Source organism: Idiotropiscis lumnitzeri, chromosome 2 (assembly GCF_059441095.1).
Source record: "Idiotropiscis lumnitzeri isolate Australia: NSW breed Sydney's pygmy pipehorse chromosome 2, RoL_Ilum_1.0, whole genome shotgun sequence".
NCBI classification, from domain to species: Eukaryota; Metazoa; Chordata; class Actinopteri; order Syngnathiformes; family Syngnathidae; genus Idiotropiscis; species Idiotropiscis lumnitzeri.
This window is the reverse complement of record NC_142392.1, coordinates 28,895,819-28,922,775: the sequence shown is the minus strand read 5'-3', so window position 1 is coordinate 28,922,775 and position 26,957 is coordinate 28,895,819. Positions and strand designations below refer to the sequence as shown.

Here is a 26,957-nt window from a genome sequence, read left to right as displayed (position 1 = left end):
GGACGGGGAAACAGAGAGCACGGAGGTCAGACAAGCACGAGGGCACAAGGAATCGGGCCATCGAGAAGCGTGACGTGACATGGGCCAGTACCACACGAGATGACGAGATAATCCGGCGTCGAGCTCCTGGCGTGGCTGGTTCTTATGCTGCCCGTTGATTGCAGACAACGAGCCGCAGGTGCGCCGGAGCCGACGCCCACTTTCTCCGGAGGAGAGCCTGGCTGGAAGGATCGCGAACCTGCAAATAATCAGAGACTGCCAGGCCCTCCTCCCCAACCCGAACCGTCACAATTCAGTCTATTTATAATTTTTTCTTTTTTTTAGGCAATTTCCCCCGCCTTTGAGAAGATCCTCCCACAAGGCACTGAAGAGGCCGGTGTGCACAACGCCTGTGTGGCAAATATAAATAGGTGAGGGAACGTTGCCTCCATTGACTTCCAGTATAAGAGCGAGTCTTCCGTACGTGCAACGTGTCCTGCTGACATATAGCGCTGCACCTCTGAGTGCGCATCAACAGTGATGTCTTCCATCTTGCGGATATTTAACGCAGAGTAAAGCGCCAATAACTCGATGCTTGTTTTGAGCGTGCATCCTGTTGACAGATGCGCTTCCTTATAAACACAGTTTGGTGCGCGACCGCTGTGTCGACACGGTTCCGGTAGTGGTCACGTGACTTTCTTAAAGCAGTACGCTCACTGACACGGGTTTGCCCTGGAAGCTCGGTGCACGCATCGTCGCCTCAGTGTCGCTGGACCCATCACTAGTCCTCGGGAACCTTCAGAAGACTCCTCCAGTTCCCCCTCACTCTTTGTCCATCCTTTGTTTCCACAATGTAAGATCTCGGACACGAGACAGTTTTCCGCACCGAGAAAACATGTTTCTAAACGAGTTACGACCTAATACCATTTATATAACTCCTTGAATAACACGATTCGGTTTTAGAGGGACCGCAGAACCCTTAATTTACACTTCCGTGCTATCCGCAGGGGAAACACAGTTTCCGGAGAAACCCAGTTTCTCAATGAGTTATTGTCATGATCCGCGTCGGGCATGACAGGGGTTTTTGTCATTGTTTTCGTCTGCATGTGCTTTTGTTATTGTTTTTGTCACTTTCCTACCATGTGCACTTTTGTTTATGTTTGTCAGCTGAGTAGGGCGTTTCCCCCCAGCACTCTGTCTCACCAGCCACGCACCTGTTCCCCGTTATCATCAACACACCTGATTCCCATCTGCTCCCCTATTGACTGGACTATTTAAACACCTCACTCCGACAACCCATGGTCGGATCATTACTCCTGCTACTCCGTTTGGACTGTCACGACCGCTCCCTGATCTCCTTCACGGCCATGTTCTTGCTCTCGCTCCCTCTCATGTCCCTGGTTTTTGTCACTGTCTTGTTCCTCGGCTTTTGTTCTGTTTAGTCACGTTTAGTTCGTCTTAGTCTTTTTGCACCCTGCCACGTTTGTTTGTCCACGCCATGTTTGTCCTCATTTGATTAATTTAATAAATTCCCTTTAGTTTACCCTTTTCCCTGCTTCCTCGCACCTTTGGGTCCACCTCCTCCTCGCCTACCGGCGAACCTGACAAATATGACATCAATGTGAAGATTATGATCTTTTTTTTCTTGATTATGTTTGGCCAACAGAGATGTAACAATGGGATTGTTAGTTGGTGGTTGGGTGTTCCCAGGGGGACTGTGTTAGTTGACGCACACCGCGCCAGCAGGGCAGAAGTGGAGTGTATGAGAGCCGTGCAGTTGATGTTACAATAAAGATTCAGTGAGCAAATGAAAGAGCTCTAACCGTCCATTCTGTATAGTCATATGACAGAACAGAACGAAACATGGTGGCAGCGGTCTAGTCGCTAGTGGGGACGCGGGAGAGGATCGACAACAACCGTGTGTACGTGCTGCCGACGAGCTGAGTGAACGGAACGGCGCGGCAGCAGGTGTACTGAACGGACAGAGGACGTCGCGATGGAAGGACTGAAACCTCAGTCGATCTATATGTTCCGCCAAGCCAGTTCCCCATTCTTCTTCGTCTCGTGTTAACATCTTTGATTACGACACCATTTTGTCCCCCCATGTTTTTGTTAATTCAGATTTAGATGATGACCCCTATTTTCATTTGTCTGTTTCCGAGTTTGACCCAGATTTTGATTTTTCTCATGAGTTTTCTTCTCCCAGTCAGTTTTTGTCACGGTTTTCTTTTGAGTCCACCCCTGAATCCCACCCATCAGACCTTTACTTGGGCACCCGGTTGGCCATCTTTCCCGGACCTCCGCGGGGTGGTCAACGACGGCGCCCAAGTAAAGGGTCTGCCACCTCTCGTAATAACACCCACTTTTTACACCCTGAGTCACGTTTTTCGGATTCACTTAGTTCACCTCGTCCGTCTGTTTCTGTACCTCGTCCACAGTCGGTTTCTGCATCACCTTCCGTTCAACCCACGTTTTGTAGCGCACGTTCACCAGCCCCTGTAGTCCCGGTACCTCGTTCACCATCGGTTTCAGCACCTGCTCACGTTCCCCTGGCACCTCCTAGCTCGCGTTCACCAGCCCCTGTAACCTTGGTCCCTCGTGTTCCCCATTCCCCTGATTCCCTATGGCGGCAGGCTGATCGGGATCAGGGCCCCCGGTTCGGCTGTGCCCGGACCGACTGCTGCATCCGGCCCTCTGTCGCCCCCTCGTCAGCTGCTGAGCCCCGTTCCGGCTCCTCCCCAGCTGCTGAGCCCCTTCCCGGCTCCCCGCCAGCTGCCGAGCCCCGTTCCGGCTCCCCGCCAGCTGCCGAGCCCCGTTCCGGCTCCCCGCCAGCTGCCGAGCCCCGTTCCGGCTCCCCGCCAGCTGCCGAGCCCCGTTCCGGCTCCACGCCAGCGGATGAGTCCCGTGCCGGCTCCCCGCCAGCAGATGCGTCCCGTTCCGGCTCCCCGCCAGATGATAAGCCCCGTCCCGGTTCCCCCCGAGCTGCTGGGGCCCGTTCTGGCCTCCCGAGAGCTGCTGACCCCCGCTCCGGCGCCTCGCCAGCGCTTCAAGTTCCTGTTCCGGCGGAGCACGTCCTGCGTCCGCCACAAGTCCCTGTTCCGGTGGAGCACGCCCTGCGTCCGCCACCAGTCCCTGTTCCGGCGGAGCACGCCCTGCGTCCGCCACCAGTCCCTGTTCCGGCGGAGCACGCCATGCGTCCGCCACAAGTCCCAGTTCTGGCGGAGCACATTCTGCGTCCGCCACAAGTCCCTGGTCCGGCGGAGAACGCCCTGCGTCCGCCACAAGTCCCTGTTCCGGCGGAGCACGCCCTGCGTCCGCCACAAGTCCCTGTTCCGGCGGAGCACGCCCTGCGTCCGCCACAAGTCCCTGTTCCGGCGGAGCACGCCACGCGTTCGCCACAAGTCCCTCTTCTGGCGGAGCACGTTCTGCGTCCGCCACCAGTCCTGGCTCCGGCGGAGCATGCTCTGCGTCCGCCACGAGTCCCTGTTCCGGCGGAGCACGCCCTGCGACCGCCACAAGTCCCTGTTCGGGCGGAGCACGTCCTGCGTCCGCTACCGCTCCAAGTCCCGGCCTCTGGTGCGCCCGGCCCCCGGCCGCTCCAAATCCCTGCCTTGGCGGCGCCAGACGGTCCGCCGCCACCCCAATTCCCTGTCCCGGCGGCGCCCGACGATCCGCCGTCGCCCCAAGCTCCTGCACCGGTGGTGGAGGACGACACGCCGCCGCCTCTCGCCTCTGCCCCGGCGGTGCCAGATGAACCACCGCCACTTCTCGCCTCCGTGTCGGCGGCGTCCGACGATCCACTACCGCTCCAGATTCCTGCCTCGGCGGTGGACGATGACCAGCCGCCGCCTGCCGCCCTTACCTCGGCGGCATCCGACGAACCGCCACCACTCCACGTTCCTGTCTCGGCGGGGCTTGACAACCAGCCGCCGCTCCACTTTCCTGTCTCAGCAGGGTTCGAGGACCAGCCGCCATGCCACGTTCCTGTCTCGGCGGGGTTCGAGGACCAGCCGCCGCTCCACGTTCCTGTCTCGGCGGGGTTCGATGACCTGCCGCCGCTCCACGTTCCTGTCCCGGCGGGGTTCGAGGACCAGCCGCCGCTCCACGTTCCTGTTTCGGCGGGGTTCGACGACCAGCCGCCGCTCCACGTTCCTGTCTCGGCGGGGTTCGACGACCAGCCGCCGCTCCACGTTCCTGTCTCGGCGGGGTTCGCCGACCAGCTGCCGCCCCAAGGGCCTGCCTCGACGGCGGTCGACGACCCTCCGCCGCGTCTCGTCCCTGCTCCGGCGGCATCCGGCGTTCCACCGTGCCTCGTCTCCGTCTCGGCGGCGTCCGACGTCCCGCCATTGCTCCAAGTTCCTGCCTCGGCTGTGCCCGCCTCAACGCCAGTCCAAGCTCCGTCCTCTGCGGCACCCTGCGCCCCGCCGACGCCCCTCGTCTCAGCCCCATCAGCGGACTCCATGTGGCGTTCGGGTCGTCCCGGACGTCCGCCTGAATGGCCCCATCGGGACGCACTGGTCTGGCCCCCCGGCCGGCCGCCTGAATGGCCACATCTGGACTCGCTGGTCTGGCCCCCCGGTCGGCCGCCTGAAAGACCACAACTGGACTCGCTGGTCTGGCCTCCCAGACGCCCGCCTGACCAGTCTTTTGATTGCGGGTCGTGGTCCCGCCTTCCGGCCCCCTTCCGCCCACCCCCGTTTTTGGACAATGTTTTTTTTGTTTGTTTTGGGACGTCTGGCATCCGTCCCTTGAGGGGGGGTACTGTCATGACCCGTGTCGGGCATGTCAATGTTTTTGTTATTGTTTTCTTCCCTCCTTCCTGCCATGTGCTTCTGTTATTGTTTTGTCAGCTGTGTTAGCGTTTCCCCTCAGCACTCGTCATCACCAGCCACGCACCTGTTCCCCGTTACCCTCATCAAGCACCTGCTTCCCATCTGCTCCCCTAATGACTCGGACTATTTAAACCTCCCAGACCGACAACGCAGTGTCGGGTCATTTTCGCCTCTGTGTCTCGCTTTGTTGCCGCATTTCATGGACTGCCACGACCGCGTTTATTTCCGGCCCTGTTCATACTCTCTGGTTCCTTGTCCTTGTGCCCGTTCAGTCTTGGTTAGTTGCCTTTGTTGTTTTTTTGTCCACGCCCCGTTGTTGTCCCTGCTGAGCTCTTCAATAAATCCCCTTTAAGTTTCACCTACCCCGGCTTCCTCGCTTCTTGGGTCCACCTCCTCATCGCCGCAAGGCGAAACCTGACAGGGAAATCAATAAAAATGCTGCAATGATAGAAAATACTGCAATGATAAAAGTGCTGTAATGGTAAATGAAGGATTGTATTATGATCGCTGGCATTATTTTAAACACTTACAGGACAGAAGGTCAATTATTTAATTTAGCAGGTTCATATTTACGGAATATGTTAAACATTGATGAAACAAAAAGCATTTATCAAATGGAACTAGAAGCACGGGTCACAAGAATAACTGGGATTGTAGTCCTGATGTTTTCTGATTTATTATATTTTTCTCATATGCTAAATTTATAGTACTTAGTTTAAATGTGTGAACTTTATTGAAATTTTGGGTAGTGAGAACAAATTTGCACACATAGCATTTCCATAACTTGCATTCACATTCACAGCACTTCATGGTCAAATACGACGAAGCACATTCTCCACATTGGCTGTAGAAGATGCAAACATACCAAATTGGGCACTGGAGGACTCACACAGACGCTATAAAAAAACACATTCCGAAAGACAGAACAATTGGAGATCGGGGCACATGCACATACGCATGCATACACACAGACACACCCTTACACCTGCACATACACATGCACATACACGTATACCTGCATATACACATGCACACCGACAATATTCCAGAGGAATGCCAGCGGGTAGAAAGACGGAGAGACTGCCCGCCGGGGAAGGCCAGCCTTGGCGTGCCAGTCTTGGGAACCAGACGGGAATCAACTTATCCAGACGATGACTAACCTGGGGAGGACCTTCCCTTGGACGTGGACCCGTGCCGTGGGAGGGAGCGAGGACGACCAATTCAACCTACATTACTCTTGACATGAAAAACTCCTATAAAAACTGAAGCTGGGCTGAAAGATGGTGCGCATTTTTTGACTGTGCTCGCCCGAGTGCAGTTTTCTCGTGAGATTAAGAAAAAGCCGCCCAGATATCTGTCTTTGTACTATTTCCTGAACTCCAGAAATGGAAGAAACTAAATATCGGAACTCTAATCGGTTGTTGAGTCTTTATTTGACCCTTTTCTTCTTGAGTACAAAAAAACTAACACGTACTGGCGTAAGTTTGGCTTTTAAAGGTTGATTTACTAACTAGTACTTCTCATTTCCACGGTGACTCTACTCCAACAATACTAAAGCTGTTGCTTTGTTATTCATATAGAATTTTTGTTTAAAATCCCCCTGGCTCTTCTTTTTGTCTTTTCTATATTCTGTACGTATTAATAACTGTTTGTTAATGTTTTAAAGTTTTGGGCAAAAAACGTATTAGTAAATATTTATCATGTCACTGATGGTGTAGTGGTACACTCGCCTGAGTTGTGTGCAGGCAACGTGGGTTCAGTTCCCACTCAGTGACGGTGTCTATGTCTGCCCTGTGACTGGCTGGCGACCAGTTCAGGGTGTAGTGCGCCTTTCGCCCGTAGTCAGCTGGAATTGGCTCCAGCACTCTCCCGCGACCCTGTTCAGGATAAGCGGTGTGGATAATGACATGACATGACAAATATTTGTCATCTCATCAATATTTGCACAACAGAGTACTGAGTTTCGAGATCCTCACTATAATAGTTCTCGAAATTATATTTCTTATCAATGTAGGTTAGTTAAGGGATATTTTATTGACAATCTAATCTCAATATACAAAGACAGAAAAAAAAATTGGTGGTGGGGGGGCGCGAATCTTTTTCTTCTTGGTAGGGGCGGGGGTGAAATAATTGAGAGGCACTGCGAGTATATGCAGACATTATATCCATACAATCTTGCAGCCCGATTGAACCACAGCATTGTTGTAAATTCGGTAGGAGAAACGTAACCTTCCCACTGCTGTTCCAGCAGCTGCTTCTCCGGGCATAGGGGGAAGTGACGTCGGAGCTGACTCGATTTTGTGGCGTTATTTTAGTTATTTTGTTAAAAAAAATTTATCAACCGAATTAAAATATTACATAGAATATATATTAAAAGAGAATAGTCAGGTGTAAAAACAAACACAGAGGCAAAGAAATATATTTGAAAAATACGTGCTTAAAGCATGACGTCATTAGCAAGCGCGCAGCTTCCGAAGGACCTCGACCACATCCACCGACCCGTCCACACCGGAACAAAAACACCCACCGCTAAATTTTTCTGATTTAGTGTGGAACTAATTTTTTCAAAGGATGTCCAGTGCTACTCTAAAGGACTACGACATAATTCATTAAGTCTTTGTGTCCCGATAACCTCATCTTCGCGCGTTGATGCTTTTCGGCGTAGTTAGCTTAGCTTGTTAGCTTGCTAGCCGCTAACGAAAAGAGGCACATGACTCATCGCCTAGCAGAGATCAATTGCGCATTTTTTGGAATTATCATTTGAAAATGTGTGCAAGAACGACACCCAAGTACAAAGAGAAACTTTGTGGAATCAAAGAAGAGAACGAGCAACATCTTCAACTGCTGGACGAAGTTTGCAACCAGCCTCGTGTTGTGCCACACAAAGCAGGTTTGTACCCGTCTTACTCTCATTTGCTTTGTAAAGAACGACTTTCTATCGTTAAAAATGTGCATCACAACATTAAGTTGTTTGGGGAAATCGTTCAAGGTTATTGCCGTTTTATTTTTAAATATTGCCTTTTACTTGCAGGTCTGCTGAGCAATTGTTTATGTCAAATGAAATCAGTGCAGAAAATATATGCCAAAGAATAACCAATAGTGGGGGGTGAACTCCATGTTTTTCCCAGTATAAAATTTACATTTAAAATAACAAAACATTTTCTGGTTTTTATATTTTGTTCAAGCAATTCCTTACGGAAGCAATTCCGCCTGACTCTAAAAATGTGCACACTGCCGCGAAAACGTCAATGGCGGTTGATCAATATTAGTGAATAAAACACAAAATATATATATATTTTTTTTTAAATCAAGTACGGATTGGTCTTATTTATTTATGAACTTCTTACTGGCTTGGTCGGGTGAGAGTCAATGAACCTCGGGTGGCCCTGCACTGTTTTGTGCACGTGTGCATCGTTTCACCCCATCCAAACATTTAAAATACATTGAATGCATCCATCCAGGGTTGCACGGATCTCATCAGTGAACAAGCGCATGCTGCAAGGAATGCATCTGCATCTTTGTCTTACTATGGGCTTAAAAAGGCTGAACGTCACAACCCCCTTTTCTACCTACAAGTCCAGGAACATTTAGTTCCTGGTAATAAAGTTCCTGTGGCCCAGGTGGTTTGCATCACCCCCACAACTCATAGTTCCTGGTAATTTATCCAAATGACAATGATGATGGATCAGTGGGAGGTCTTGTGTTACTTTGTTACTCATTACTGACACCCTATAGCTGTTAAGCGTCATTGCAGTTCCAAAATAATTCAGTGAACTCTTAAAATATTATGGTGTATCTTAGTTGAATTCGAATACATATTCCAAAAACGTCTGTGACTATGTCAGGAATGAAATCGGGCATCAGCCGCAACGTGCTTCCTTTTTAAATGCTCGTTTATCACGGTTGTGCTGTTAAAGGGAGGTTTACATCGGAGGACGTAATTTTGTGAAATGCCCCCATGGTCCGGTCCAAGTTGGGGTTGCACGCATTGATTCGTGTGCGGCAGGCACAAGTCAAGGTAGCACGGTAGAAACAATATAAGACAAAGTCGCCGCATGAGGTTTGATCTGACTTTACACCAACTGACTGGTACAAGATCGAAGGCTCATCCTCGGATATGCTGCCATGGATATTACGGCCCTGGATAAGGACCCACTCCACTGAAGTCATCTTCCTGCAGCGCTTCATTCAATTGACTCTTATATTATCTCATCTATCATTGCATAGCATCATTGTATGTGTCAAATGTTGCCCAGTTGGCATCCATTGCAGCCTGGAAGGGGGATTCCCCCATCTGTGGTCCCTTCTCAAGGTTTCTCACTTTTCCCCTAATGAGGTTTTGTGAGTTTTTCCTTGCCCTTCTGGGGGTTAAGATCGGGGATGTCGATTGTGGCTATGTAAAGCCCTTTGAGACTGTCTGTGATTAAGGGCTATACAAATAAAATTGACTTGACTTGACTTGACCAAACCAAATGTGTGTTTGTCTTTTTGTGTCCTGCAGACGTCAGTGAAAACTGTCTCCGTTCTGTGAAAGAGGAGCCAGACTTGACTCACATCAAAAAGGAGGAGGAGGAGGAGGAGATCAACAAGTCACCAGTGAACGTTGACCCTATAAAGACTGAAGATGAAAACAAGGATGAGTGTGAGGACAACAGAGGGGCGGAGCCTACAAGCAGCAGTTCAAGTCATCTCGTGACAACAGAAGTTGATGAAGACCACCGGGGGCCATCACAAGCACATAATGAGGACACATTATCACACGCTCATGATGATGATGATGATGATGATGATGATGATGATGGGCAAGCCAAAGGTGAAAGGGCATGTCACACTGACTCATTCACTTCAAAGCTGTCTTTAAAAGGGCACAGAAAAACACACAGTGGTGAAAAACCTTTTTCCTGCTCGGTATGTGGCAAAAGCTTCTCTCGAAAGTCTCATTTAGTAAGGCACACAAGAACGCACAGTGGAGAAAAACCTTTTTCTTGCTCAGTTTGTGGCAAAAGCTTCTATCAAAATTCAAGTTTAACATACCACACAAGAATACACAGTGGAGAAAAACCTTTTTCCTGCTCAGTTTGTGGCAAGAGTTTCTCTCGAAAGTTTCATTTAACAATCCACACAAGAACACACAGTGATGAAAAATCTTTTTCCTGCTCAGTTTGTGGAAAATGCTTCTCTCTAAAGGCAAATTTAACAGAACACGCAAGAACACACACTGGAGAAAAACCTTTTTCTTGCTCAGTTTGTGGCAAAAGCTTTTCTTTAAAGTCAAATTTAAAAACACATATACGATTACACACTGGAGAAAAACCTTTTTCATGCTCAGTTTGTGGCAAGAGTTTCTCTCAAAATTCAAGTTTAACATACCACACAAGAATACACAGTGGAGAAAAACCTTTTTCCTGCTCAGTTTGTGGCAAGAGTTTCTCTCGAAGGTCTCATTTAATAATTCACACAAGAACACACAGTGGTGAAAAATCTTTTTCCTGCTCAGTTTGTGGAAAATGCTTCTCTCAAAAGGAAGGTTTAACAAGCCACACAAGAACACACACTGGAGAAAAACCATTTTCCTGCTTGGTTTGTGGTAAAAGCTTTTCTCTAAAATCAAATTTGACAAGTCACACAAGAAAGCACAGTGGTGAAAAACCTTTTTCCTGCTCAGTTTGTGCCAAGAGGTTCTCTCAAAAGTCGCATTTACGAAGCCACACAAGAACGCACAGTGGAGAAAAACCTTTTTCCTGCTCAGTTTGTGCCAAGAGGTTCTCTCGAAAGTCGCATTTACGAAGCCACACAAGAACACACAGTGGAGAAAAACCTTTTTCCTGCTCAGTTTGTGCCAAGAGGTTCTCTCGAAAGTCGCATTTACGAAGCCACACAAGAACGCACAGTGGAGACAAGCCATTGAGTTGCAGCGTTTGTGCTAAAAAATTCTTCACTAAACAGGGTGCTGAGAGTCACAATTGTGCTGGTGAGAAAAGCAGCGATTCTTGAAGCTTAAAAAAAAGAAAACAAAAAACTGAAGGAACTGACTCTTAGTGGTAAGATGTAAATGTGATTTTGAATAAAATATGAAAAATTTAATTTTGCAAAGCTCTTTTATTGGCACTAAGCCAATGGGATCAGAGCCAGAATTATCAATGTGTTTGTGTGATGATGATCTTTTTTTTTGTGATTTTACATCAAGATGTAAATGAAATTAATTGCCTTTGCCTGGAATAACATTTGTTAACGTTATGCTTTTCAGTTGTCTTTTTACTTAATGGTACAGGTGTGAGAAGAAACGGTGCTTATGAAATCGTTGCCTTCCACAATCATCAATAAAATCACTTGTTCCACTTGCTCAACTGGCTTTCATTACGCTGTGTGAAAAGGTGAAAAACAGAACTAGAAGTTGAACTATAAAAAGAACCAGAAAGAGAAACGCAAATCGTCTCAGTTTCTCTCAAAGGTTTTGGAATGTCAGGAGTTGGCAACTTGATGGCGACTGGAGTCAGCGCTGGTTTTCTCGCTGTGTTAGGCTGGCTCGTATGTGTATGGTCCATTGAACAAAATTCAAACTCTTCAAATATCCCCTCAGATATATTTAATATTTCGCTTTCTGAATAAATTTCTGACTAGCTAAAACCTCTTTCCAGGTTGAGCTCTATCAAGCGTTTGGGGCTTGTTGCCTAGCAGAATCTTACTTCGGAAAAAACGTATAATTTTGTCAAATATACTAAATATTTTTGTTCATGCTCTATTATATTTTTTATATATTGGATTATTTTTATAATGAAATAGGGAAATATTAAAATTGGCAACCACATACAGACCTAATTCAATTAATATGAAATATAAAACATTTTATAACTATTGAACTCAATGAGAAGAGTCCTAATCTTGAATAAATATTGAAATATAAAAAATACTTATATATTAAATAAATTCAATTACCCAACTCCGGATGAGCGGCAGAAAATGGCTGGATGGATGGAATAATTTAAATTGCATACATATTCAAATGAACAAATTTGTTCAGAAATATTCAAGAGTCAAATAAAAAGGTTTAAATTAATATTGATATAATTTAACATTAAAATAATTGAATAAATATTGTATTATTACATAAACAAGCTTAAATATAAATTCTAATAAATAAAAAAAAAAGTTGTGTATTTTTAAATGGCCTAATCTAGATATGGGAAGTAATTCTCTTTATGAAACTATGAAGGGACTGGAGCTCACATAAGTGACCAGTCTTGGTTCTGAAGTTCCGATGTAACCAGATACTGCCCTGAGAGAAAATAGGCCTGAGCATTGTTTATGGTGGGGGCAATTCTCTCGCCAGGTCAGTGACCTTCCAGGGTATGAGAGTAATTTAAGGTGGTCACGAGTAGACTGGTCGTATCAACGGGGAGACGCATCTGCTCTCCCTCTGGGGGACTTTTGGAGGGAAATCCCGAAGACTAGCGTGATGGGAATGCATATGCAACAAGGGAAAATGAGATATTCATGTCCTATTTGGGCATTCCCTATAAGAAGGGAATGTCTGAGAGGGGGCTCACACGTTTTTGGGGAGACTTCTTTTGACATCAGCATGTGACGAGAATAAAATCTTTCTTCTTTCTTTTGTTCTTTTCCATCACCAATCCAGCCTTGCTCGGCTGCCTCTCCGGAAGGCAGCAAGAACCCACACTTCAAAGACAAAATATACTACATATTGAAAGAAAAATAATACTCAAATATTGAAATAAGTATAGAATTGAATGAATTAACCACAAAGAAATAAATACCTTCTGGAAAATATAATTATTTATCAACATTTGTCAAAATTTTTCTTTCTTGCACATTCTTAAACAATCGTAATTTTTTTTTACTTTTACTTTTTAAGTTACTTCAGTGCATTTCACACCTGAGCCTTCAGTGAAGTCCTACTTTGTCCTACTTGAATGAATCCCCATTAAAATACCATCATTTATGACACCACGGCTGGATAAATAATTTGGAGAAACACACTTACGCACCACTGAGTGAGTGTTGGACGATATAGCTTCTCTTGAAAGTTCCGACTTGAAAATCTCCTTGCAAGTGTATCTGCAATTAAATCCACAGGACCGTTTCAAACTTGTCTTTATCTTCGGGTTCATCATAAACAAAGGTGTTGAATACCTCGATGGCCTCCGGCATTGGTTCGCAAAAGGGCTATTTTTCTTTCGTCCGCTTTGTTTCCGACTCCCACGGCGGCAAGTTAGAGCAGGAATTGTTGCTTGAACTCGCGTCCACATTTCCCGTCATTTTCAGCGCTTCTGGTGGCCTTAAGCAGTCCATCTCGCATCAGTCCTTTTCTTGACCCGCGACCTGGTACCATGTAATGTTCTGGCTTCTATCTTAAGAAGTCACACAGGTAACGTGATGCTGCAAGCTTGTTTCTCTTTATTTACTGACTTGCATTCTCATCTATGTGCAGACACACTTGTTCGTCTGGTAACCAAACACACGTCAGGCAATACTGCCAACTAGTGACTAATGATATAACTGCTATCATTACAGTTACTGTTGGAGTTGGGTCACCATGGAAATGAGAAGTAGTTTCGTAAATCAACCTTTAAAAGCCAAACTTACTCCAATGCGTGTTCGTTTTTTTGTACTCAAGAAGAAAAGGGTCAAATAAAGACTCAACAACTGATAAGAGTTCCGATATTTAGTTTCTTCCATTTCTGGAGTTCAGGAAATAGTACAAAGACAGATATCTGGCCAGCTTTTTCTGAATCTCACGAGAAACTGCACTCGGGCGAGCACAGTCGAAAAATGCGCGCCATCTTTCAGCCCAGCTTCAGTTTTTATAGGAGTTTTTTTATGTCAAGGGTAATGTAGGTTGAATCGGTCGTCCCCGCTCCCTCCCACGGCACGGGTCCACGTTCAAGGGAAGGTCCTCCCCAGGTTAGTCATCGTGTGGATAAGTTGATTCCCGTCTGGTTCCCAAGACTGGCACGCCAAGGCTGGCCTTCTCCGGCGGGCAGTCTCTCCGTCTCTCTCCCCGCTGGCATTCCTCTGGAATCTTGTCGGTGTGCATGTGTGCGTGTGTATGTGCAAGTGTATATATATGTCTGTGTGTATGCGTATGCGTATGTGCATGTGCTCCGATCTCCAATTGTAATGTCTTTTGGAATGTGTTTTTCTTTTGATAGCGTCTATGTGAGTCCTCCAGTGCCAAATTTGGTATGTTTGCATCTTCTACAGCCAATGTAGAGAATGTGCTTCATCGTATTTGTCCAAGAAGTGCTGTCAGTGTGAGGGCAGCTCATGGAAATGCTATGTAGGCAAATTTGTTCTCACGACTGAGAATTTCAATAAAGTTGTTGCGTTTGCAGCTTCGTATTCCATATTTTCTTTCGGCTCACCATCTTGCTGTTTATTTTTCAGTCACTCGACACAACATGTCTTCCCACAGCCAACATCCATAAAAGGGCATTTCAACAAACGTAAAACGTCATCACGTAAACCACGCGAGATTTACGACAGTAACAAAAATAAATGTGACATTCAACAAAATACACACATACCCAAATTCACATAATGACATATAATTAAATATATCATTACTTAACTAAAGAATACCATGAGAGCATATAACTCAACAGGAACAATAACACAACATTAAACATTTTCAATCAGCCTGTCCGGTTGTCGTCTAACTCTTGTTGATCTTCGTAGAGGTTCAGTAATCCCAGAAATTGCTGGTGGTTGAGGTCTGTGCTCCTTCGATGTATCCGCCTGCTTTGCAGCCTCAGCCTTATCAGAAGATTTCTTGCAGTCCTCGGTAGTGATGGGTAGATGAGGCATCCTGTATCGTTTTGACACAGTGACACACTGTATTGACACTGTGTTGACACTGTGTTGCTGAATACTGACACCTGGTGGACTTGCAGGAAAAATTTGACCGGGTCATCAGACTCTGATCTGTCAAACTAATTTTATCCAATTCCATTGATTAGGCATTTGCATTCACATTATTTTTACATATACGTACTTTCATAAAAAAATCTTTGATATTCGAGACGCAGTTGATAAATTAAGAGAACATCTGTCTGAATGCCTAAGTAAAAGTGTTGCGAATGACAATGGACTCATTGTAATTAAAGATTTTTATTAAAAAAAATAGTTTCTCCAGCGTTTTGTTATTCATGTCGCGGTTGCGCGAACCGGGTGAGAGGGAAGGAGCACCCAAGAGCTACAGGAGTGTTTGAGACAGGGTTTATTGGGGAATGAGGAAGGGCGGCAAGCCCGGAGGGAAGCACCGACGGGCAGGCGTCGGGGCGGCGTGCACCGGGAGGTGCTGACGGGCAGGCGTCGGAGCGGTGGGCACCGGGAGGTGCGGATGAGCAGACGTCGGAGCGGGGTGCACCGGGAGGTGCGGTCGGGCAGGCGGAGGTGCGGAAGACGCGGCGCGGCGGAAGCCCGGGCACGGCGTGTTGCGGAGAGCGCTGGCGGGATGAGCTCCGGGCAGGAACTCGGGAGCGGTTGCGGGCGGAGCGGGTCCGGACGGGCTCGGTCGGCTGGACGGGGAAACAGAGAGCACGGAGGTCAGACAAGCACGAGGGCACAAGGAATCGGGCCATCGAGAAGCGTGACGTGACATGGGCCAGTACCACACGAGATGACGAGATAATCCGGCGTCGAGCTCCTGGCGTGGCTGGTTCTTATGCTGCCCGTTGATTGCAGACAACGAGCCGCAGGTGCGCCGGAGCCGACGCCCACTTTCTCCGGAGGAGAGCCTGGCTGGAAGGATCGCGAACCTGCAAATAATCAGAGACTGCCAGGCCCTCCTCCCCAACCCGAACCGTCACAATTCAGTCTATTTATAATTTTTTCTTTTTTTTAGGCAATTTCCCCCGCCTTTGAGAAGATCCTCCCACAAGGCACTGAAGAGGCCGGTGTGCACAACGCCTGTGTGGCAAATATAAATAGGTGAGGGAACGTTGCCTCCATTGACTTCCAGTATAAGAGCGAGTCTTCCGTACGTGCAACGTGTCCTGCTGACATATAGCGCTGCACCTCTGAGTGCGCATCAACAGTGATGTCTTCCATCTTGCGGATATTTAACGCAGAGTAAAGCGCCAATAACTCGATGCTTGTTTTGAGCGTGCATCCTGTTGACAGATGCGCTTCCTTATAAACACAGTTTGGTGCGCGACCGCTGTGTCGACACGGTTCCGGTAGTGGTCACGTGACTTTCTTAAAGCAGTACGCTCACTGACACGGGTTTGCCCTGGAAGCTCGGTGCACGCATCGTCGCCTCAGTGTCGCTGGACCCATCACTAGTCCTCGGGAACCTTCAGAAGACTCCTCCAGTTCCCCCTCACTCTTTGTCCATCCTTTGTTTCCACAATGTAAGATCTCGGACACGAGACAGTTTTCCGCACCGAGAAAACATGTTTCTAAACGAGTTACGACCTAATACCATTTATATAACTCCTTGAATAACACGATTCGGTTTTAGAGGGACCGCAGAACCCTTAATTTACACTTCCGTGCTATCCGCAGGGGAAACACAGTTTCCGGAGAAACCCAGTTTCTCAATGAGTTATTGTCATGATCCGCGTCGGGCATGACAGGGGTTTTTGTCATTGTTTTCGTCTGCATGTGCTTTTGTTATTGTTTTTGTCACTTTCCTACCATGTGCACTTTTGTTTATGTTTGTCAGCTGAGTAGGGCGTTTCCCCCCAGCACTCTGTCTCACCAGCCACGCACCTGTTCCCCGTTATCATCAACACACCTGATTCCCATCTGCTCCCCTATTGACTGGACTATTTAAACACCTCACTCCGACAACCCATGGTCGGATCATTACTCCTGCTACTCCGTTTGGACTGTCACGACCGCTCCCTGATCTCCTTCACGGCCATGTTCTTGCTCTCGCTCCCTCTCATGTCCCTGGTTTTTGTCACTGTCTTGTTCCTCGGCTTTTGTTCTGTTTAGTCACGTTTAGTTCGTCTTAGTCTTTTTGCACCCTGCCACGTTTGTTTGTCCACGCCATGTTTGTCCTCATTTGATTAATTTAATAAATTCCCTTTAGTTTACCCTTTTCCCTGCTTCCTCGCACCTTTGGGTCCACCTCCTCCTCGCCTACCGGCGAACCTGACAAATATGACATCAATGTGAAGATTATGATCTTTTTTTTCTTGATTATGTTTGGCCAACAGAGATGTAACAATGGGATTGTTAGTTGGTGGTTGGGTGTTCCCAGGGGGACTGTGTTAGTTGACGCACACCGCGCCAGCAGGGCAGAAGTGGAGTGTATGAGAGCCGTGCAGTTGATGTTACAATAAAGATTCAGTGAGCAAATGAAAGAGCTCTAACCGTCCATTCTGTATAGTCATATGACAGAACAGAACGAAACATGGTGGCAGCGGTCTAGTCGCTAGTGGGGACGCGGGAGAGGATCGACAACAACCGTGTGTACGTGCTGCCGACGAGCTGAGTGAACGGAACGGCGCGGCAGCAGGTGTACTGAACGGACAGAGGACGTCGCGATGGAAGGACTGAAACCTCAGTCGATCTATATGTTCCGCCAAGCCAGTTCCCCATTCTTCTTCGTCTCGTGTTAACATCTTTGATTACGACACCATTTTGTCCCCCCATGTTTTTGTTAATTCAGATTTAGATGATGACCCCTATTTTCATTTGTCTGTTTCCGAGTTTGACCCAGATTTTGATTTTTCTCATGAGTTTTCTTCTCCCAGTCAGTTTTTGTCACGGTTTTCTTTTGAGTCCACCCCTGAATCCCACCCATCAGACCTTTACTTGGGCACCCGGTTGGCCATCTTTCCCGGACCTCCGCGGGGTGGTCAACGACGGCGCCCAAGTAAAGGGTCTGCCACCTCTCGTAATAACACCCACTTTTTACACCCTGAGTCACGTTTTTCGGATTCACTTAGTTCACCTCGTCCGTCTGTTTCTGTACCTCGTCCACAGTCGGTTTCTGCATCACCTTCCGTTCAACCCACGTTTTGTAGCGCACGTTCACCAGCCCCTGTAGTCCCGGTACCTCGTTCACCATCGGTTTCAGCACCTGCTCACGTTCCCCTGGCACCTCCTAGCTCGCGTTCACCAGCCCCTGTAACCTTGGTCCCTCGTGTTCCCCATTCCCCTGATTCCCTATGGCGGCAGGCTGATCGGGATCAGGGCCCCCGGTTCGGCTGTGCCCGGACCGACTGCTGCATCCGGCCCTCTGTCGCCCCCTCGTCAGCTGCTGAGCCCCGTTCCGGCTCCTCCCCAGCTGCTGAGCCCCTTCCCGGCTCCCCGCCAGCTGCCGAGCCCCGTTCCGGCTCCCCGCCAGCTGCCGAGCCCCGTTCCGGCTCCCCGCCAGCTGCCGAGCCCCGTTCCGGCTCCCCGCCAGCTGCCGAGCCCCGTTCCGGCTCCACGCCAGCGGATGAGTCCCGTGCCGGCTCCCCGCCAGCAGATGCGTCCCGTTCCGGCTCCCCGCCAGATGATAAGCCCCGTCCCGGTTCCCCCCGAGCTGCTGGGGCCCGTTCTGGCCTCCCGAGAGCTGCTGACCCCCGCTCCGGCGCCTCGCCAGCGCTTCAAGTTCCTGTTCCGGCGGAGCACGTCCTGCGTCCGCCACAAGTCCCTGTTCCGGTGGAGCACGCCCTGCGTCCGCCACCAGTCCCTGTTCCGGCGGAGCACGCCCTGCGTCCGCCACCAGTCCCTGTTCCGGCGGAGCACGCCATGCGTCCGCCACAAGTCCCAGTTCTGGCGGAGCACATTCTGCGTCCGCCACAAGTCCCTGGTCCGGCGGAGAACGCCCTGCGTCCGCCACAAGTCCCTGTTCCGGCGGAGCACGCCCTGCGTCCGCCACAAGTCCCTGTTCCGGCGGAGCACGCCCTGCGTCCGCCACAAGTCCCTGTTCCGGCGGAGCACGCCACGCGTTCGCCACAAGTCCCTCTTCTGGCGGAGCACGTTCTGCGTCCGCCACCAGTCCTGGCTCCGGCGGAGCATGCTCTGCGTCCGCCACGAGTCCCTGTTCCGGCGGAGCACGCCCTGCGACCGCCACAAGTCCCTGTTCGGGCGGAGCACGTCCTGCGTCCGCTACCGCTCCAAGTCCCGGCCTCTGGTGCGCCCGGCCCCCGGCCGCTCCAAATCCCTGCCTTGGCGGCGCCAGACGGTCCGCCGCCACCCCAATTCCCTGTCCCGGCGGCGCCCGACGATCCGCCGTCGCCCCAAGCTCCTGCACCGGTGGTGGAGGACGACACGCCGCCGCCTCTCGCCTCTGCCCCGGCGGTGCCAGATGAACCACCGCCACTTCTCGCCTCCGTGTCGGCGGCGTCCGACGATCCACTACCGCTCCAGATTCCTGCCTCGGCGGTGGACGATGACCAGCCGCCGCCTGCCGCCCTTACCTCGGCGGCATCCGACGAACCGCCACCACTCCACGTTCCTGTCTCGGCGGGGCTTGACAACCAGCCGCCGCTCCACTTTCCTGTCTCAGCAGGGTTCGAGGACCAGCCGCCATGCCACGTTCCTGTCTCGGCGGGGTTCGAGGACCAGCCGCCGCTCCACGTTCCTGTCTCGGCGGGGTTCGATGACCTGCCGCCGCTCCACGTTCCTGTCCCGGCGGGGTTCGAGGACCAGCCGCCGCTCCACGTTCCTGTTTCGGCGGGGTTCGACGACCAGCCGCCGCTCCACGTTCCTGTCTCGGCGGGGTTCGACGACCAGCCGCCGCTCCACGTTCCTGTCTCGGCGGGGTTCGCCGACCAGCTGCCGCCCCAAGGGCCTGCCTCGACGGCGGTCGACGACCCTCCGCCGCGTCTCGTCCCTGCTCCGGCGGCATCCGGCGTTCCACCGTGCCTCGTCTCCGTCTCGGCGGCGTCCGACGTCCCGCCATTGCTCCAAGTTCCTGCCTCGGCTGTGCCCGCCTCAACGCCAGTCCAAGCTCCGTCCTCTGCGGCACCCTGCGCCCCGCCGACGCCCCTCGTCTCAGCCCCATCAGCGGACTCCATGTGGCGTTCGGGTCGTCCCGGACGTCCGCCTGAATGGCCCCATCGGGACGCACTGGTCTGGCCCCCCGGCCGGCCGCCTGAATGGCCACATCTGGACTCGCTGGTCTGGCCCCCCGGTCGGCCGCCTGAAAGACCACAACTGGACTCGCTGGTCTGGCCTCCCAGACGCCCGCCTGACCAGTCTTTTGATTGCGGGTCGTGGTCCCGCCTTCCGGCCCCCTTCCGCCCACCCCCGTTTTTGGACAATGTTTTTTTTGTTTGTTTTGGGACGTCTGGCATCCGTCCCTTGAGGGGGGGTACTGTCATGACCCGTGTCGGGCATGTCAATGTTTTTGTTATTGTTTTCTTCCCTCCTTCCTGCCATGTGCTTCTGTTATTGTTTTGTCAGCTGTGTTAGCGTTTCCCCTCAGCACTCGTCATCACCAGCCACGCACCTGTTCCCCGTTACCCTCATCAAGCACCTGCTTCCCATCTGCTCCCCTAATGACTCGGACTATTTAAACCTCCCAGACCGACCACGCAGTGTCGGGTCATTTTCGCCTCTGTGTCTCGCTTTGTTGCCGCATTTCATGGACTGCCACGACCGCGTTTATTTCCGGCCCTGTTCATACTCTCTGGTTCCTTGTCCTTGTGCCCGTTCAGTCTTGGTTAGTTGCCTTTGTTGTTTTTTTGTCCACGCCCCGTTGTTGTCCCTGCTGAGCTCTTCAATAAATCCCCTTTAAGTTTCACCTACCCCGGCTTCCTCGCTTCTTGGGTCCACCTCCTCATCGCCGCAAGGCGAAACCTGACAGGGAAATCAATAAAAATGCTGCAATGATAGAAAATACTGCAATGATAAAAGTGCTGTAATGGTAAATGAAGGATTGTATTATGATCGCTGGCATTATTTTAAACACTTACAGGACAGAAGGTCAATTATTTAATTTAGCAGGTTCATATTTACGGAATATGTTAAACATTGATGAAACAAAAAGCATTTATCAAATGGAACTAGAAGCACGGGTCACAAGAATAACTGGGATTGTAGTCCTGATGTTTTCTGATTTATTATATTTTTCTCATATGCTAAATTTATAGTACTTAGTTTAAATGTGTGAACTTTATTGAAATTTTGGGTAGTGAGAACAAATTTGCACACATAGCATTTCCATAACTTGCATTCACATTCACAGCACTTCATGGTCAAATACGACGAAGCACATTCTCCACATTGGCTGTAGAAGATGCAAACATACCAAATTGGGCACTGGAGGACTCACACAGACGCTATAAAAAAACACATTCCGAAAGACAGAACAATTGGAGATCGGGGCACATGCACATACGCATGCATACACACAGACACACCCTTACACCTGCACATACACATGCACATACACGTATACCTGCATATACACATGCACACCGACAATATTCCAGAGGAATGCCAGCGGGTAGAAAGACGGAGAGACTGCCCGCCGGGGAAGGCCAGCCTTGGCGTGCCAGTCTTGGGAACCAGACGGGAATCAACTTATCCAGACGATGACTAACCTGGGGAGGACCTTCCCTTGGACGTGGACCCGTGCCGTGGGAGGGAGCGAGGACGACCAATTCAACCTACATTACTCTTGACATGAAAAACTCCTATAAAAACTGAAGCTGGGCTGAAAGATGGTGCGCATTTTTTGACTGTGCTCGCCCGAGTGCAGTTTTCTCGTGAGATTAAGAAAAAGCCGCCCAGATATCTGTCTTTGTACTATTTCCTGAACTCCAGAAATGGAAGAAACTAAATATCGGAACTCTAATCGGTTGTTGAGTCTTTATTTGACCCTTTTCTTCTTGAGTACAAAAAAACTAACACGTACTGGCGTAAGTTTGGCTTTTAAAGGTTGATTTACTAACTAGTACTTCTCATTTCCACGGTGACTCTACTCCAACAATACTAAAGCTGTTGCTTTGTTATTCATATAGAATTTTTGTTTAAAATCCCCCTGGCTCTTCTTTTTGTCTTTTCTATATTCTGTACGTATTAATAACTGTTTGTTAATGTTTTAAAGTTTTGGGCAAAAAACGTATTAGTAAATATTTATCATGTCACTGATGGTGTAGTGGTACACTCGCCTGAGTTGTGTGCAGGCAACGTGGGTTCAGTTCCCACTCAGTGACGGTGTCTATGTCTGCCCTGTGACTGGCTGGCGACCAGTTCAGGGTGTAGTGCGCCTTTCGCCCGTAGTCAGCTGGAATCGGCCCCATCACCGTCCCGCGACCCTGTTCAGGATAAGCGGTGTGGATAATGACATGATGTGACAAATATTTGTCATCTCATCAATATTTGCACAACAGAGTACTGAGTTTCGAGATCCTCACTATAATAGTTCTCGAAATTATATTTCTTATCAATGTAGGTTAGTTAAGGGATATTTTATTGACAATCTAATCTCAATATACAAAGACAGAAAAAAAAATTGGTGGTGGGGGGGCGCGAATCTTTTTCTTCTTGGTAGGGGCGGGGGTGAAATAATTGAGAGGCACTGCGAGTATATGCAGACATTATATCCATACAATCTTGCAGCCCGATTGAACCACAGCATTGTTGTAAATTCGGTAGGAGAAACGTAACCTTCCCACTGCTGTTCCAGCAGCTGCTTCTCCGGGCATAGGGGGAAGTGACGTCGGAGCTGACTCGATTTTGTGGCGTTATTTTAGTTATTTTGTTAAAAAAAATTTATCAACCGAATTAAAATATTACATAGAATATATATTAAAAGAGAATAGTCAGGTGTAAAAACAAACACAGAGGCAAAGAAATATATTTGAAAAATACGTGCTTAAAGCATGACGTCATTAGCAAGCGCGCAGCTTCCGAAGGACCTCGACCACATCCACCGACCCGTCCACACCGGAACAAAAACACCCACCGCTAAATTTTTCTGATTTAGTGTGGAACTAATTTTTTCAAAGGATGTCCAGTGCTACTCTAAAGGACTACGACATAATTCATTAAGTCTTTGTGTCCCGATAACCTCATCTTCGCGCGTTGATGCTTTTCGGCGTAGTTAGCTTAGCTTGTTAGCTTGCTAGCCGCTAACGAAAAGAGGCACATGACTCATCGCCTAGCAGAGATCAATTGCGCATTTTTTGGAATTATCATTTGAAAATGTGTGCAAGAACGACACCCAAGTACAAAGAGAAACTTTGTGGAATCAAAGAAGAGAACGAGCAACATCTTCAACTGCTGGACGAAGTTTGCAACCAGCCTCGTGTTGTGCCACACAAAGCAGGTTTGTACCCGTCTTACTCTCATTTGCTTTGTAAAGAACGACTTTCTATCGTTAAAAATGTGCATCACAACATTAAGTTGTTTGGGGAAATCGTTCAAGGTTATTGCCGTTTTATTTTTAAATATTGCCTTTTACTTGCAGGTCTGCTGAGCAATTGTTTATGTCAAATGAAATCAGTGCAGAAAATATATGCCAAAGAATAACCAATAGTGGGGGGTGAACTCCATGTTTTTCCCAGTATAAAATTTACATTTAAAATAACAAAACATTTTCTGGTTTTTATATTTTGTTCAAGCAATTCCTTACGGAAGCAATTCCGCCTGACTCTAAAAATGTGCACACTGCCGCGAAAACGTCAATGGCGGTTGATCAATATTAGTGAATAAAACACAAAATATATATATATATTTTTTTAAATCAAGTACGGATTGGTCTTATTTATTTATGAACTTCTTACTGGCTTGGTCGGGTGAGAGTCAATGAACCTCGGGTGGCCCTGCACTGTTTTGTGCACGTGTGCATCGTTTCACCCCATCCAAACATTTAAAATACATTGAATGCATCCATCCAGGGTTGCACGGATCTCATCAGTGAACAAGCGCATGCTGCAAGGAATGCATCTGCATCTTTGTCTTACTATGGGCTTAAAAAGGCTGAACGTCACAACCCCCTTTTCTACCTACAAGTCCAGGAACATTTAGTTCCTGGTAATAAAGTTCCTGTGGCCCAGGTGGTTTGCATCACCCCCACAACTCATAGTTCCTGGTAATTTATCCAAATGACAATGATGATGGATCAGTGGGAGGTCTTGTGTTACTTTGTTACTCATTACTGACACCCTATAGCTGTTAAGCGTCATTGCAGTTCCAAAATAATTCAGTGAACTCTTAAAATATTATGGTGTATCTTAGTTGAATTCGAATACATATTCCAAAAACGTCTGTGACTATGTCAGGAATGAAATCGGGCATCAGCCGCAACGTGCTTCCTTTTTAAATGCTCGTTTATCACGGTTGTGCTGTTAAAGGGAGGTTTACATCGGAGGACGTAATTTTGTGAAATGCCCCCATGGTCCGGTCCAAGTTGGGGTTGCACGCATTGATTCGTGTGCGGCAGGCACAAGTCAAGGTAGCACGGTAGAAACAATATAAGACAAAGTCGCCGCATGAGGTTTGATCTGACTTTACACCAACTGACTGGTACAAGATCGAAGGCTCATCCTCGGATATGCTGCCATGGATATTACGGCCCTGGATAAGGACCCACTCCACTGAAGTCATCTTCCTGCAGCGCTTCATTCAATTGACTCTTATATTATCTCATCTATCATTGCATAGCATCATTGTATGTGTCAAATGTTGCCCAGTTGGCATCCATTGCAGCCTGGAAGGGGGATTCCCCCATCTGTGGTCCCTTCTCAAGGTTTCTCACTTTTCCCCTAATGAGGTTTTGTGAGTTTTTCCTTGCCCTTCTGGGGGTTAAGATCGGGGATGTCGATTGTGGCTATGTAAAGCCCTTTGAGACTGTCTGTGATTAAGGGCTATACAAATAAAATTGACTTGACTTGACTTGACCAAACCAAATGTGTGTTTGTCTTTTTGTGTCCTGCAGACGTCAGTGAAAACTGTCTCCGTTCTGTGAAAGAGGAGCCAGACTTGACTCACATCAAAAAGGAGGAGGAGGAGGAGGAGATCAACAAGTCACCAGTGAACGTTGACCCTATAAAGACTGAAGATGAAAACAAGGATGAGTGTGAGGACAACAGAGGGGCGGAGCCTACAAGCAGCAGTTCAAGTCATCTCGTGACAACAGAAGTTGATGAAGACCACCGGGGGCCATCACAAGCACATAATGAGGACACATTATCACACGCTCATGATGATGATGATGATGATGATGATGATGATGATGGGCAAGCCAAAGGTGAAAGGGCATGTCACACTGACTCATTCACTTCAAAGCTGTCTTTAAAAGGGCACAGAAAAACACACAGTGGTGAAAAACCTTTTTCCTGCTCGGTATGTGGCAAAAGCTTCTCTCGAAAGTCTCATTTAGTAAGGCACACAAGAACGCACAGTGGAGAAAAACCTTTTTCTTGCTCAGTTTGTGGCAAAAGCTTCTATCAAAATTCAAGTTTAACATACCACACAAGAATACACAGTGGAGAAAAACCTTTTTCCTGCTCAGTTTGTGGCAAGAGTTTCTCTCGAAAGTTTCATTTAACAATCCACACAAGAACACACAGTGATGAAAAATCTTTTTCCTGCTCAGTTTGTGGAAAATGCTTCTCTCTAAAGGCAAATTTAACAGAACACGCAAGAACACACACTGGAGAAAAACCTTTTTCTTGCTCAGTTTGTGGCAAAAGCTTTTCTTTAAAGTCAAATTTAAAAACACATATACGATTACACACTGGAGAAAAACCTTTTTCATGCTCAGTTTGTGGCAAGAGTTTCTCTCAAAATTCAAGTTTAACATACCACACAAGAATACACAGTGGAGAAAAACCTTTTTCCTGCTCAGTTTGTGGCAAGAGTTTCTCTCGAAGGTCTCATTTAATAATTCACACAAGAACACACAGTGGTGAAAAATCTTTTTCCTGCTCAGTTTGTGGAAAATGCTTCTCTCAAAAGGAAGGTTTAACAAGCCACACAAGAACACACACTGGAGAAAAACCATTTTCCTGCTTGGTTTGTGGTAAAAGCTTTTCTCTAAAATCAAATTTGACAAGTCACACAAGAAAGCACAGTGGTGAAAAACCTTTTTCCTGCTCAGTTTGTGCCAAGAGGTTCTCTCAAAAGTCGCATTTACGAAGCCACACAAGAACGCACAGTGGAGAAAAACCTTTTTCCTGCTCAGTTTGTGCCAAGAGGTTCTCTCGAAAGTCGCATTTACGAAGCCACACAAGAACACACAGTGGAGAAAAACCTTTTTCCTGCTCAGTTTGTGCCAAGAGGTTCTCTCGAAAGTCGCATTTACGAAGCCACACAAGAACGCACAGTGGAGACAAGCCATTGAGTTGCAGCGTTTGTGCTAAAAAATTCTTCACTAAACAGGGTGCTGAGAGTCACAATTGTGCTGGTGAGAAAAGCAGCGATTCTTGAAGCTTAAAAAAAAGAAAACAAAAAACTGAAGGAACTGACTCTTAGTGGTAAGATGTAAATGTGATTTTGAATAAAATATGAAAAATTTAATTTTGCAAAGCTCTTTTATTGGCACTAAGCCAATGGGATCAGAGCCAGAATTATCAATGTGTTTGTGTGATGATGATCTTTTTTTTTGTGATTTTACATCAAGATGTAAATGAAATTAATTGCCTTTGCCTGGAATAACATTTGTTAACGTTATGCTTTTCAGTTGTCTTTTTACTTAATGGTACAGGTGTGAGAAGAAACGGTGCTTATGAAATCGTTGCCTTCCACAATCATCAATAAAATCACTTGTTCCACTTGCTCAACTGGCTTTCATTACGCTGTGTGAAAAGGTGAAAAACAGAACTAGAAGTTGAACTATAAAAAGAACCAGAAAGAGAAACGCAAATCGTCTCAGTTTCTCTCAAAGGTTTTGGAATGTCAGGAGTTGGCAACTTGATGGCGACTGGAGTCAGCGCTGGTTTTCTCGCTGTGTTAGGCTGGCTCGTATGTGTATGGTCCATTGAACAAAATTCAAACTCTTCAAATATCCCCTCAGATATATTTAATATTTCGCTTTCTGAATAAATTTCTGACTAGCTAAAACCTCTTTCCAGGTTGAGCTCTATCAAGCGTTTGGGGCTTGTTGCCTAGCAGAATCTTACTTCGGAAAAAACGTATAATTTTGTCAAATATACTAAATATTTTTGTTCATGCTCTATTATATTTTTTATATATTGGATTATTTTTATAATGAAATAGGGAAATATTAAA

The 26,957-nt window shown here is 47.8% G+C and overlaps 4 protein-coding genes across 4 annotated transcripts in view; 2 read left to right on the top strand and 2 right to left on the bottom strand.

Annotated features, from left to right (window-relative positions):
• LOC148342219 (uncharacterized) overlaps positions 1 to 26,957 on the bottom strand; it is a 343,669-nt gene that overhangs the window by 219,160 nt on the left and 97,552 nt on the right. The window lies entirely within an intron of this gene.
• LOC148342220 (uncharacterized) overlaps positions 1 to 26,957 on the bottom strand; it is a 161,900-nt gene that overhangs the window by 44,047 nt on the left and 90,896 nt on the right. The window lies entirely within an intron of this gene.
• LOC148342229 (uncharacterized) lies at positions 1,976 to 10,805 on the top strand. Its single transcript, XM_088285346.1, has 2 exons — positions 1,976 to 2,021; positions 9,346 to 10,805. The coding sequence occupies exons 1-2, from the start codon at positions 1,976 to 1,978 to the stop codon at positions 10,803 to 10,805; spliced, it is 1,506 nt and encodes a 501-aa protein (XP_088141472.1).
• On the top strand, positions 17,327 to 26,156 carry LOC148342228 (uncharacterized). Its single transcript, XM_088285332.1, has 2 exons — positions 17,327 to 17,372; positions 24,697 to 26,156. Exons 1-2 carry the CDS (start codon positions 17,327 to 17,329, stop codon positions 26,154 to 26,156), a joined length of 1,506 nt encoding a protein of 501 aa, XP_088141458.1.

Excerpts from the sequence above, each read along its gene's own strand:
- LOC148342228 (XM_088285332.1), top strand. The coding sequence starts at position 17,327 with ATGGAAGGACTGAAACCTCAGTCGATCTATATGTTCCGCCAAGCCA. Across the intron at positions 17,373-24,696 it reads CTATATGTTCCGCCAAGCCA|AGGAGCCAGACTTGACTCAC; the intron begins GTTCCCCATTCT and ends GTTCTGTGAAAG.
- LOC148342229 (XM_088285346.1), top strand. The coding sequence starts at position 1,976 with ATGGAAGGACTGAAACCTCAGTCGATCTATATGTTCCGCCAAGCCA. Across the intron at positions 2,022-9,345 it reads CTATATGTTCCGCCAAGCCA|AGGAGCCAGACTTGACTCAC; the intron begins GTTCCCCATTCT and ends GTTCTGTGAAAG.